Source organism: Clinocottus analis, unplaced genomic scaffold, assembly GCF_023055335.1.
Source record: "Clinocottus analis isolate CAN_PGR_092001 unplaced genomic scaffold, fCliAna1.0.p SCAF_18, whole genome shotgun sequence".
Classification (NCBI taxonomy): Eukaryota; Metazoa; Chordata; class Actinopteri; order Perciformes; family Cottidae; genus Clinocottus; species Clinocottus analis.
The window spans coordinates 7,117,266-7,130,000 of record NW_027175909.1 but is presented as its reverse complement, the minus strand read 5'-3'; the positions used below and the strand labels follow the sequence as shown (position 1 = coordinate 7,130,000).

The window sequence follows — 12,735 nt, the reverse complement described above, 5'->3', positions numbered from 1 at the left end:
AAACACTTATTTAATTAGAGCCAAGCAACACACCTGGCACTGGACGCTGTGGTTTACAATTTTGAATAGATATCAAAGTGCTGTACTTCACAAAGCGGTAGGTAGCGCAACAAAAACACGGCAATGTGAGAGTGCTGTTGCTATTATGTCTGAGATAGTTTTACTGTTGAAATTAATAACATAGGTTGATAGGTCTTCACAATATAAGTGCTAGTGTTGAATCAGGCCCTACCACTGATTGGCAGGTGATGCTTATTTTTGTGCCTGTGAAATCTGACCAAAAAGCATCAACAACCAGAAATATGCAAGCTGGTATTCATATTTAAAGCGATCACAAATGGAACAATTACCGGAGCAACTGGAAGCCTTTGCTTTGGTATGTTGATTGCATGCACACAATGTAGCAGCTAACACACACAATTATGTGAATTACACAGAAAAACCTGTTTGTAACATCTTCAGAATGGCTTGAAATGCTTTTGAGAGACATTCAATAGCTGGAGATATGCATTCCAAACAGCTTGAGAGAAGCTTTGCAAAGCGAGCGGGGTGAGGTTTAATCCAGAGGCTGCTGGTGGTTGATTGAGTGCACAGCTCAAAGAGAGACGGCCAAGTGGACATGGGAGTTTTTTTCTGAACCGTTTCAGCCGTCTGTGCAGTTGGTGTGAGAGTGTGTGTACATATAAGAATGGATGTTGCTGCAGGATCAAGAACAAGAGCTCCTTATCTATGCTTGGGACATACAAGTGAAATATTCAGAGCCAGCATTAAAAATCACGACTCGCGGTGTGTTTTGAGGAGGGGGTATTGTTACGCTCAAACGTTTAACTTTAGCAGCGTCATTCTTAAGATTGGACTTAAGTCAAACTACACAGAAAATTGTCAAACATGAACAACTACATAGATTTTCCTGTGATTTTCTGGATTTAACAAAAGATGACCGACGTGTCCGATCAAAGCTAATGTTGCTCCAAGGTAAACTTGAAAATGAATCGTCCCAATGCAACACTCGGTGTTCAGTAGACTTTTTTTTCCATTGTAAAAAGCACATGGGATGTTTTTCTGTGAATCCAATGAAAACATGTATTAGTATAAAATAGTCTGGACCTCTGAGCTGAGTTATGCGTCCCATTCAAACTAACAGGTTCACCGCAACATGACAATGAGATGAGGTGTGGCTCACTAACACTGTTGTACTGTTTGTGCACTGTAAAAGGTTCACCATCTGATAAATACAATTTGAGTGTGCACAAGTTGATCAACGATTTCTGTCAACCAAACTGCGAGCTGTCCTTCATTGTTTTAAGCATCAGCAACTCCATCAACACAATGCACAAAAAATAAAGTCTTGACACACAAAGGACACGCAATTGGAGGAGTTTCTATGGTTACCAGGGCACGTTAACGAGAGAGACAGTGCATGAGAGGGAGCGAGAGAGAAACAACAGTGCGCCGTGTTCATAGTTTGTGAATGTATGCATCCATAATCGCACAGCAGTGAACCTTCAAAAGAGACAACATTCATTCTCACGCACAAAGACGCTGTCTCATTACGGTGAATCTCAGCAACAAAGACACAAGAAAACAGCGACAGCGGTCGCCGTCTGCGTGTTGTCGTATTCTTACAAATGAGTGTGATTAAGTAAGAGAGAGAGGAAGAAGAAAAGTGCACATGCCTTCACAGGGTTGTTCGCAACAGTTGTGTGTGTGTGTGTGTGTGTGTGTTGCTTTTACCTGAGACACCCCGTAGCATTGCGCAGCACCTGTGAGGTATGAAGATGGAGCTTGCGGTCGTCATGGTGATTGGGGGAGGAGTCCCAGTTAGAGTGGGGTATGATGACGCTGTTGGTGAGAACGGCCAGGGCGTCCTGGATGATCGGCATCTTCAGAGCATCGCACGACGACAGGTTCCAGAGCACACCTGCACACACACACACGCACACACACACACACACACACACACGCACACACGCACACAGGAAACAGGAAACAGTAGTTTATGTTTTTGTAAATAATAATTAAAACGAGTGTTACATGGAAAACAAAGTAATTATGTAATTAATGACACATTGATTTGCGTGTCAATTACATACATTTATTCCAAATTGTTGATTTTTCATTTGCCAACAGAGGAAAACAATTTTTCCCAATTAGTGCTCATCAGGTATAAACTCAATCTTTTGTTTCTTTTGGCAACACAACTATTAATCTTGTGAAACACATAACCTGAGAAAGAAACAACCTAAACCAGCATTTTAAATGTCCTGCTGCAATATTAATGATGCAGGTGAACCAGAATGCTGGTCTTTCAAAATGAAATAATGTATAGAGTATAAACGTTTAAGATCATACATTTAGCTGAATCGTGCCTTTTTAGCAATCATATATTAATGTTCCTGTCAAATCTGAGTTCTCGGAGCAGAGCACTCTTTGCCACTTCTCCATCTTTCTTCTTTATTACTTCTTTATACCCTCTATCAACTTTCCACATGTCATTCATAAGCACATATTTTATAAAATGTAAATGGATCCATTGACCTCCCAGAGACATCACAGCAAACATATTATTGTATTGTGTAAGGTCAGTGCTGTTTAACTTTCTCTCCAAGTTAAGGTTGAAAAAAAAATCAAAAACAGCTCCAAACTTTTTCTAACTATCCGCTTAATGATACCGACACAAGCAAGACCTTTCTGCTGCACTGGAACATCACAAATCAAGTGTGGAGGTACATCAGTATTGGCAATAAGGGACAAAATTGACTCTTCTTTTAAAATCCCATTTGAGAATGCCACCCGCTCCTTTATTCCAGACTCCGACTCTACAATCAACCTGATGACTTGTGATATCTGAGGAAATGAATTCGTTTGTTGGTCCAGGCAGAAAGCCAACTGTCCAACCAGTGCATCATTTATCACACACTGTGGGAACACAGGGGCACACACACATATACACAAGTACACCATAAGCATATGCAAAGTGAATCAGTGGATGTATGCAACTCCATGCACACAAGTTGGCAGAAAAACCTGTATGTTTGTATTACCTACACAAGGATACTTTCAATCACCTGCAAGGGCAACCATACTGTACACACAGTGCGTTCTATATGTAACACTTAATCACATTGGTATGGGTACACACAGACAGACAGAGACACACACACAAACTATTTTCTTTCTTCTTGTCAGATGGATCACCAGATGCCTCCCCGCAGACGGTTGGTTGACAGCATTAGCCTTGTTGGTCAGCTGTGACACACTTGTGCACATGCAAACCACACATTCAATCACACAAGCTTTATCAGTATTCTCACATTCTACATATGGTAATTAGTCATCGCTGCTTGCACTGGTCATCCCTACCGAGACAGCCAGAGATACAAAGACAGATATAGCAACAAACAAATAAGATAAAAATGTGTGAAATAGAGGGTGACAGAGATGAAAGGCACAGGAATTGAATATAATGAGTGGGAAAGGGAGCTGGAGGAGCTGAGTGATGGTTTAGGGAGACGGGAACGGAGGGAGAGGACAAGGAGTTATGCAACACGGTTTTAATACGACAAACTATAAAAAGCTGCCGCGTTGAAGGTTGCCATCTCTCACGTAGTCGGTGTCAGACTCCAGATGTCGCAGGTCCCCGATGACAGATGTCATTCATTTGCACAGTTACCACACAAATACAATATGGTTACCGCTCTCGACACTAAGTGCTCCCTACGCAATGGACCGTGTTCACAGAGGCTGTCAGCTGGCTTAACGATGTCCGGTTCATTCCACAATACAGTGTGCTTGTTAGAAGTGAACGCAAATGTAACGGCGGCAGGGAAATGCACAGTAGAAACACACTGTGTGTCACCTAATATCACAGCAACACTGGCGATGAGCAAGGCACTGACGGGCGCATTCACAAAGGATGGATTGCTGCCACCGATAGCACCCTGATCTGCGTAGAACTTGTGATCAATTTCTGCCCCGTCTCAAGGTCTCACTCACGAAAGATATTGGGCTAATGATAAAGCACACAAACATAGTATGCCCGAATTTTCTCCACCTATGTCTGGCATATAGGAGAGAAAGGAAAGTGACGGAGAGGGAAAGATGCAGATAGATAAATGGGCACGGTCCTTCATAAAGGAAGATGAATTGAGCCTCAGTTCACAGGAAAACTGAACACAAACTGCCGTGGAGGCACTTGGGTGTTGACGAGCAGCCAGTTGGCCAACAGCACCGGTCTTGAGGCCCCACAGTGTTGCGCAATCATAATGAAAATCTGAAAATGATAGACAAAGGGATGGGAGGAGAAACAGGAAAAGAAAAAAAAAACAGGGAATGAAAACACATGAGGAAGAGGGAATAACATGAAAGAGAGACCAGAGAGAGAGAAAGAGAAAACAAACAATATGCGAGCTCGGTGCTACTGCTGTCCTGTTGCTCATAACTGTCTATGATTATGTCTGTTTTTGCAAAGCTGTTCTGTAATTGTTTGTTTTTGCGTTGTTGAACTTGGCTTTTATTGCTATTCATGTCTGTGTTGTGTTTTTGTTGTGTTCTTGTGATTCGCTTTGACTGTAATTGATACGCCTATCACAATTGTTTTTGAACTTGATTTTTGGCTGCAAACTTCACACCTGTGCAGGGACTAGTGATGAAAAATAGCCTCCCAGCTAATCTGGCAATATTTACAATAAAGTTTATCAGTATGCACTATCCCAGAGAAATACACTGAATTATTATAATCCAAGGGAAATGACAGCCAATGACATACTACACATAAAAACCAAATGCCCAGTAATTCCTAATTAAAGTGTTGTTAAGCTCAACAAAATGTATACCTGTATATCTAAGACATCTCCACTGCTGTATTGCGCTTAAGTAGAAACAGTAGAAGTCAGAGGGAAAGGAAAATGGGGAGAAGAATACTCAAATGAAGAAAGAACAAAAAACAGTCCAACCAAGCATTAAACTGTGCAAAGGGTGTGTGGGAAAAGTTGGGAAGAGAAAAAGAAGGCATGAAAGAGGGTAACAAATATGTGTACGTGTGTATGTACCAGAGAGCGTGTCAGAGGACACGAAGAGGAGGGTGATAATAAGGTGATGACCTTGCATGATGTTTGGCAGCATTCAAGTGCTCACACTCGGGGTGTGCGAGTGTGTGTTTGTGGCAGAGCGGCAACATTTGCCTTCACTTTCACTAATCAGCCTCTCGTTCCACTTCTCCAGATTCTCTCTTTTCCCTCTCAATCTCTCCTCTCATAGGCTCCTTTCACACCAAGGTAAAAGCTCAAACATGCACAGACACACATACACTCGGTGGCACACATACTGGGCAAAACACTTCCAAACATCTCTTTCTTCCCGCGTCGGTCTATTTCTCAAGTGGCGAGTGTTGTCAGTGTGTGATTGCAATCATGTTGAAACAGTGTTGTCTGTGATGACAATAACCTGTCTAGAGGCTTGCAAAGAAACAGACGCACAGCTGGCTTCTCTAGCCAATGCACACGCAACAATAAAAACACATGCACACACAACACACGCTCGGGATGTGAGAGCGGGGGCCTGGGATGAACATGTTTTGCAGATAGCGTTGAAGACAAAGATCAAGCTGAAGCACAATAGTGTCCTCAGTATTTTCCGAGGCAAGGACACTGTGTCTGCCACTGTCTAACATTCAAGGTTGACACACACACACACACACACACACACACACACACACACACACACACACACACACACACACACCTGCCAGCTCTAGAAAAATAGATCTGAAATGCTTCACTAAACCCGGTGTCCTTACGAGTATAACATCAGGTGAGCAACAGACAATGATGTCATCCAGGTGGAGCCTTTATGTCCGTGTGTGTGCTTTCTTCCTTCCTCTCCCTGTCTTTATCTCTTTCTCTCCCTCCTCTGACTAGTTTTCCTCAGACGCTTGACGGACAGTTTTCCTAGGAGGCGGGTGGTTTGGGGGAAATAAGGAGATGATTGCATGAATTCATGAATAAATGAGTGTGACTTGTAAGGGGAGAGTGAGGCCTGTTAGGCCTCAAGTGGCAATGTTTTATTAAACAGCCTTCATCTGTGCGACTCTATGTGAATTAGTTCGCCGCGGGGTCAGAACCTGGTGATGAGTAAAGCCAGAGACGACAAATTACATTGCTAATGTGTCTACAGAACTCTGGGATAGAAAAAATATTGATCTGGGCTAATAGTTTGGGAGACAGCATGTTAACAATTGTTGACCTGACTCCAGCAACTTAACATCCTGCAGTGGGTTTGTCAGCTCTGGTCCTGCAGTGGGGGTAAACTGTCTCTGCTTACACCGGAGGTTTCAATCCCACCAGGGCCTCCCCCCGCAGTACAAAATACTGCAGAGACATTTCTGCAGGACATGAACAATTTTATAGCATAGCAGCAGCACAAAAAAAAGTCCCCGCAGGAAACACCAGTAATGACTGCGATGGCGCCTCTGTCCTCAAGCATTTTCGAAAGGTTATGAGCTTAGGCTTCAATTAAAATAGCTTTGGCAAATAACAGTATTGAGAACATGGCGATTTGGACATCTACAGTCAGCGGGGTCCTCATGCCTTGAAGCAACAGAAGGCAAAAGTGAGTAATAAAGGATGGCAGCAGCAGTAATATTTCACTGTTGTTTTTTTTTGCAAACCACTAAGTTGGTTTATTTCTAATATCATCAGATGGCAAAAGGTGAGTGTTGGTCACTTCAGTTTACAGAAACAGTCCACTTCTTTTGCTTAGTGATGCTTTTAAGTTTTAAAAAATATACCCAAAAAAAACATCTTAAGAGTAATACATTGAAGATGTTTAGCACAAAAGCCTGCATTTTGACACTACTTTCCCTTGAGCAGTTGCTTCTCAGCCCAGAGCAGACAGCAGCTGCAGCAGCGGCAGGGTTATGCTATGGTCCACTGCTTCAAGGTGAGCCCATGAGTAAGGATAGCATCTCCTATTGACACCCAAAGCCTGTGCATCGACCAGACTTTGACAGACAGGCCCGGAAGCCTTGACTTCGTCCTATCTACCTCACGCTTAGACCCAGGAAGCCAATAAAGCTTGTCTATATTTAAACTTCAAAACCAACAGGGAGATAGGGTAAATTGTTGAGGGAAGGTTTTCCGGTCACCCCAAAAAAAAAAAAAAAAGAAGTATGCCCTGTCTCATTTCCCAAGACCTAAACAGATTCTTTAATCACAGAGAATAGGAAAGTGCTTTGACGAAGCTGACAACGCAGAAGCAGTAATGAGGAAGCTGATTTGTTATGACTCTAGTACAACCACTTCTTTTTGAGTCCAGCACTTGAAGATTGTGTCTATTGATGTCATTTGAGTATGCACCACTGCCCCTGATGAACCTCACCAACTGCCATTTGCTTGCTTTCAAATCATTTAGCCACCAATTAGTAATGAAGGTCAAGCTCCGAGAGGAAAGTAATTTAGCAATAGATCCAATTCCTCCTTGCTATGTATTGCAGCAGAGGAGCTAATAAGGTTTCCTTTACCTCTTTTTTTTTTTTGAAGATTGCTATGATATTTGCAGCAATGGCCTGAGAAGGGAGTTTCTACTCATTAACAAAGACTCGTCTGGTAGCTGCCCTTCTTAACGACAGTTCAACGCATTTACAGGTTCAGTCCAACAGCACTTGGACTTAGATGTTAAAGGGGAGAAAGTTATTTAATCTTTTTCTTATCAAAGCAAGCAAGTATTTGTGATTTGTCTCTTGTCCATCTTTTGTATCACAGAACTACCGCCAGTCCACACCTGTACACAAAGTTTGACTTATTCAATGTGTGTAGTTACTGGGCATTTTCTAAACACAATAGAAAATAATCTGAACACAAGCACTGTATCACTGTGCACAATTTCTTGGCAAAATGGGACACTTTTGATGTTGTGGCCTTGTCTTCACTCCAAGCATGTTCGCCTTCTACCACTGACTTGTTTTCTATCGGTGGAAAAGGTGAAATACTCCCTAAAAGGATAAATTGCCAATTTCTACAAAAGATGGCAGCCTATTATATAGAAAAATACGCTTTCCTCTCTGAACCTCGACAAATTCTCAATGCCTCCATTCTCTGAATTCGGCACCTTGAGCATCCTTCTAGTTGTACTTCCCACACTATTTTATTGGCATAGAGTGTGTGTGTGTGTATGTGTGTGGTTTATGTATTATGTATGAATGCATTTAATGAAAACTGTTTTGATGGCCAATGCAAAATAAGCAAATGCTTTTAAAACACTCATTGGGTCTTTTTGTCAGAAACAACATTGAAAACGCACTCCCTAATTGAATTACAGAGTCATTACACAACAGTTGTGAGTGGTAAATTAGAGCTCAGGCAGGTGTTCCATGAGGCAAATGAAGATAGACTTCAAAATATAGCTGCACTGGCATGAAAGCAATTGAAATATGGAGTGCAATGCTAAGTACCAGAGTAAACAGACAACAGGGAAGAGTCATGCATGACACTGATTCACTCAGCCAGCAGCAGGGGAGAGAGAGCAACAGAGAAGGGCAAAGGCAGGAAGAGAGAGGGAAGACAGACTTTCAGTGTGTGTGTTTGTGCAGGAGCACTATTTATGAAAGTCAGAGCTCAAAATATGATGCAGTATGACTTGCGGTGCAATTTATTCATTCGTTAAACTGCTTACGGACCGCACACAAACGCACACGCACACTCTGTCTCCAAGCTGTGTTTTTAATCTCCTCGTCCCTCCAGTGCTGTGGTGATATTCTTCAAGGTGCCAGAGCGTCCTTCTAGATGAAGTCTGGTGACTGCCATAACTGACTTCTTTATCTAAAATAAAAACAAAATATCCGATTGTTTTTCCTTACTATATTCTTCTTTCCACCCTTTGTTTAGTCCTCCCTCCCGTGTTTTTCATCCTTTCTACTAATCCCCATTTCCATTCCCTCTCTTCCTTCCCCCTTTCTCCCAATCAAATTTCACAGAGAGATAGAGAGAGAGAGAGAGAGAGAGAGAGAGAGCGAGAGAGAGAGAGAGAGAGAGAGAGAGACACTTGTTGGCTTGCGTCCCCTTCGTAAGAGAGCGAGAGATCCACAAGAATATGTGTGTGTGTGTGTGTGTGTGTGTGTGTGTGTGTGTGTGTGCGCATGCTTGAAGATGAGCTTTGTCCCGCTGAGATAAAATGGGGTCAGAAGTCAAATTGAACATGAGGGGGCACCACTGACTTCATCTCAGTATTCTTTGTGCGCTGTTGTGTGTTCCTGTGTGTCAGTTGTCTCTATGCCTGTGTGTGTCTGAGTGAATAAGCGCGGTTGTACTTTATCTTTGAGGATGTCCAATCCTCTTGCACAAGCTCTCTTATCTCCGGACTAACCTGGTGCAACAAAGTGGGGCTTTTGTCTGAGCAAAGAGCGAGAAACAATGGTGCTACAAGTGGAGATATATACATTCCCAGCACAATGTGACGCATGACCATGAGCCACATAAAAGGCCAGCGTGCACACACATAATAGAGAGAGTAGAAGTGTGTAAAGAGGTAAGGCAACGACACAAGGACATAGGTGGAGAAGAAAAGGGCAGTAGTCAAAAGTATATGACAAAAGAGGAGAGAAAGAGAGAGAGGAGGATTGCTCGGTTCTGTCATGCTCTTAACGTACCTGGAGAACTGCATCCCCACCAATCACAGGTCACAGCTCCGAGCTCACCCACTTCATTTAACTCACAGCAAACTCTCATCGTAGCCTTTCTGAGACACTCATTATTACTTGCTGAATTCCATAAGTAACACAGGTTTTAACCTTTAGACTGAATCCTGTGACACATATGCACATCCACTGCAATTCATCATTATTACCTGTCCTGAGGCTGTAGAGCCAATGTCATGCTGGGAAATAACTCTAGCTGCACATTTGGATTAGAGTTACACATATGCTTGAGGTGGTGTATGTGTGTGAGCGTCTGTGAGTCTGCGTCAGGCAGAGAGGGACGCGGTGCTTGTGTTAGTGTTAGCTGCAGTGCGAAAGGGCCTCTAGTGAAATATTAAATTCTTAGTGGGTGGAATATTGCAAAATATTTCGGGAGGAATGGAGATCAAATTATAGCAGCTCATGTAATCTTTGCTTAGGTGGGTGTTCAAATTTAATCCATACATCTTTTGCCTACACAGATATGTGTGTGCCTCCCCACAATAAGAGCTGCACATCTAAGTGTGCGTATGCTTGTGCGTCCGTTTGTGTGTGTGTGTGGGCGTCTGCCCTGCTGTGTGTGTTAGTCTCCAGAGTGCAGACTAACTTGTTCTGCTCATGCCCTCCAGGTTAAGACAAGATTGACCAGTGATTATAAACCACCACCATAGCTGGTCTGGACTTGAATGCTCCACACACATTTATTTTTGTGAGTTTATTCAGGCACCCACACAACAAAAAGTCAAACTTACACTGAATAACAACTCAAACAGTTGGAAAGAGAGGACACAACACAAAACACTATTTGTGAAATTATGTTTAAAAGAGATTTTTGGTTCGCTCGCTGCGTGCTCTGCATTCTTTGCAGAAGTTATGCCTTAGAGCCCTATTAAACTGCTGAGGTGAACTGTGATTGCATATAAAATACCATGAAGGTGGAATGATAAGTTGTTTAGCATCTGAAGGAGCTCACGATGAACAGCCTTGATTTCTGCATCGTGAATAGTAACATTTTGTGAAGAATATTCTCCAACTGAAAGTTGAATGCATCCATTCCCCAGGACGTGAAATCACTCAGCTAAAACAACCACTGGCTGTCAAGGCCAAAATTCAACTTGAATACAATGAAACTCGTGTGTAATTCAAAGTGTGTGTTGGTTGCCAGGTGTTTGTGCTTGCCTCCTGTTTGTTTGTTCAAATATTAAATGTTCAATCAGTACTAAGCATCAATATTCTTGCAATGTACATAGGTACACAGGTTCATAGATTGTGTGTGCGTATTGCAGTTTTACTGATCCTCGTAACTCCACAGAGCAAATTTCTCTCTCTCTCTTTCTCTCTCTCTCTCTCTCTCTCTCTCTCTCTCTCTCTCTCTCTCTCTCTCTCTCTCTCTCTCTCTCTCTCTCTCACACACACAGACAGACACACACCATTATAACCTCTCCTCAGGCCAAATAAACAGTCTTGCTGGAGAATAACTGCAGCTACACCATGACATGCATACATACGTGCGAGGGAGATGAGGTGTACGTTTATCCACAGCTACAGTACCTGTGACCAGCTCTCTGATCTCCACATCTCCAGTTTTCCTCAGCAGGCGGACCAAAGCTGGAATCCCGCCGCAGTTCTTCAGGGCCACTTTGTTCTCATCGTTGGCCTTGCCGTACACCAGGTTCCTCAGGGCTCCGCAGGCGCTGCGGTGAACCTCACTCATCCTGTGGTCCAGCAGGTCGACCAGCAGCTGGATGCCTCCCTGTCTGCGGATCTGAGGAAGAAGGAACCGGTATCAAATAAGCACACGTGCTTCACTTAAATTAATTATGTACAGCAACACTTTTTTTAAAAAAAAAATCCATCATAAACTCACACACTGCACCACCAGAAAAATGGTCAACAAAATGGTCAACAGTTGTCTATGCAAGTAGCAGATTATGTTTGTGTGTGTGCGTGTGTGTGTGTGTGTGTGTGTGTGTGTGTGTGTGTGTGGTCTATAGTATGTCAGTCTTGTCAATAAGATTAACAACCCAGTGTGTACTAATTAAAGATACTACGACACAGCTAATGACTGTGCTTTCACACAATGACACTTAATTACACTGGTGAGGGAAGGACAATAGCTGTGACACCTGCTTTGCTTATAATCTTACACAACATAGCACAATATTTTTATTCGCTTGTCTTCTGCGTTTCTGTTTGGTGGATTATCTGTCCCTCATCCTGCTTCTTAACATTTCCAATTTCAACATGTCTGTTTCTTCCATGCATTATGCGTATCCACATCACTGCTGACACTTTCTGCTGCTGCTAACTGAGAATGAAAATAGTTTGAAAGCACATCTGCTTTTTAAAATAGACAACTAAGGTTCAATTATGTCATTAAACACGCATCTGCATCTTTCAACTGAATAGCATTTTAATCATCTGAGGTTTAGGATTTCAGTTTTAGACAAAGAGCAAACTCAAAGATGCATAAACTGTGATTATATATCATATAACATGAAGATAGAAATATAAAGAAATTGGCTAGTTTCAAATAATCCAAAACTTCAACACATTGTACATCATAATTATGTCCTCTGCTCCATTAACAATACCAACAACATTTTAAAAGGAATCCAGATGCATTTTTCAGTAGATAAAATTGCAGCACATTATTTCACTTTGTAATTGGAAAATATAAACAAAGATTAAATTACACTGGACTTAAAAAGGCTTTGTAAAAGGTTCCCATTAGTACAGGTAGTAAAGTTAGAAGACAACTTTCAGACATCTGAATCTCTGATTTGTTCAGTGGTTCAAATATGAATCAAGGAAGTTAAATTAAATGGCAATTCAGTTTGATTATCAGGCTATAAACTTAATGTGACAGGTTAAAACTATGAAATACTAGTTAATGTGTTTACCAAGTAGTCATACCAGGCATACCAACCAACTGTATTGATGGCCTCATTGGCGATTTCAAACTCTGCTCATGCCCATGTAACCGACTCGTGTCTGTGTATTTGCTGTGTATTTGCTATTTGCTATGCAAATACACACACAGACAAAGAGAGAGAAACAAACAA

At 42.1% G+C, this 12,735-nt stretch overlaps 1 protein-coding gene across 4 annotated transcripts in view; it reads right to left on the bottom strand.

Moving 5' to 3' along the window:
- Positions 1–12,735, bottom strand: part of ctnnd2a (catenin (cadherin-associated protein), delta 2a) — a 222,829-nt gene that overhangs the window by 52,110 nt on the left and 157,984 nt on the right. For all 4 annotated transcript variants that reach the window (XM_068581588.1, XM_068581591.1, XM_068581590.1 and 1 more), the window contains exons 14-15: positions 11,222–11,435; positions 1,735–1,921 (exon numbers count right to left, since the gene is read on the bottom strand). In XM_068581588.1, coding sequence (XP_068437689.1) covers positions 1,735–1,921; positions 11,222–11,435 — 401 coding nt within the window. The remainder of the gene's footprint in view (positions 1–1,734; positions 1,922–11,221; positions 11,436–12,735) is intronic.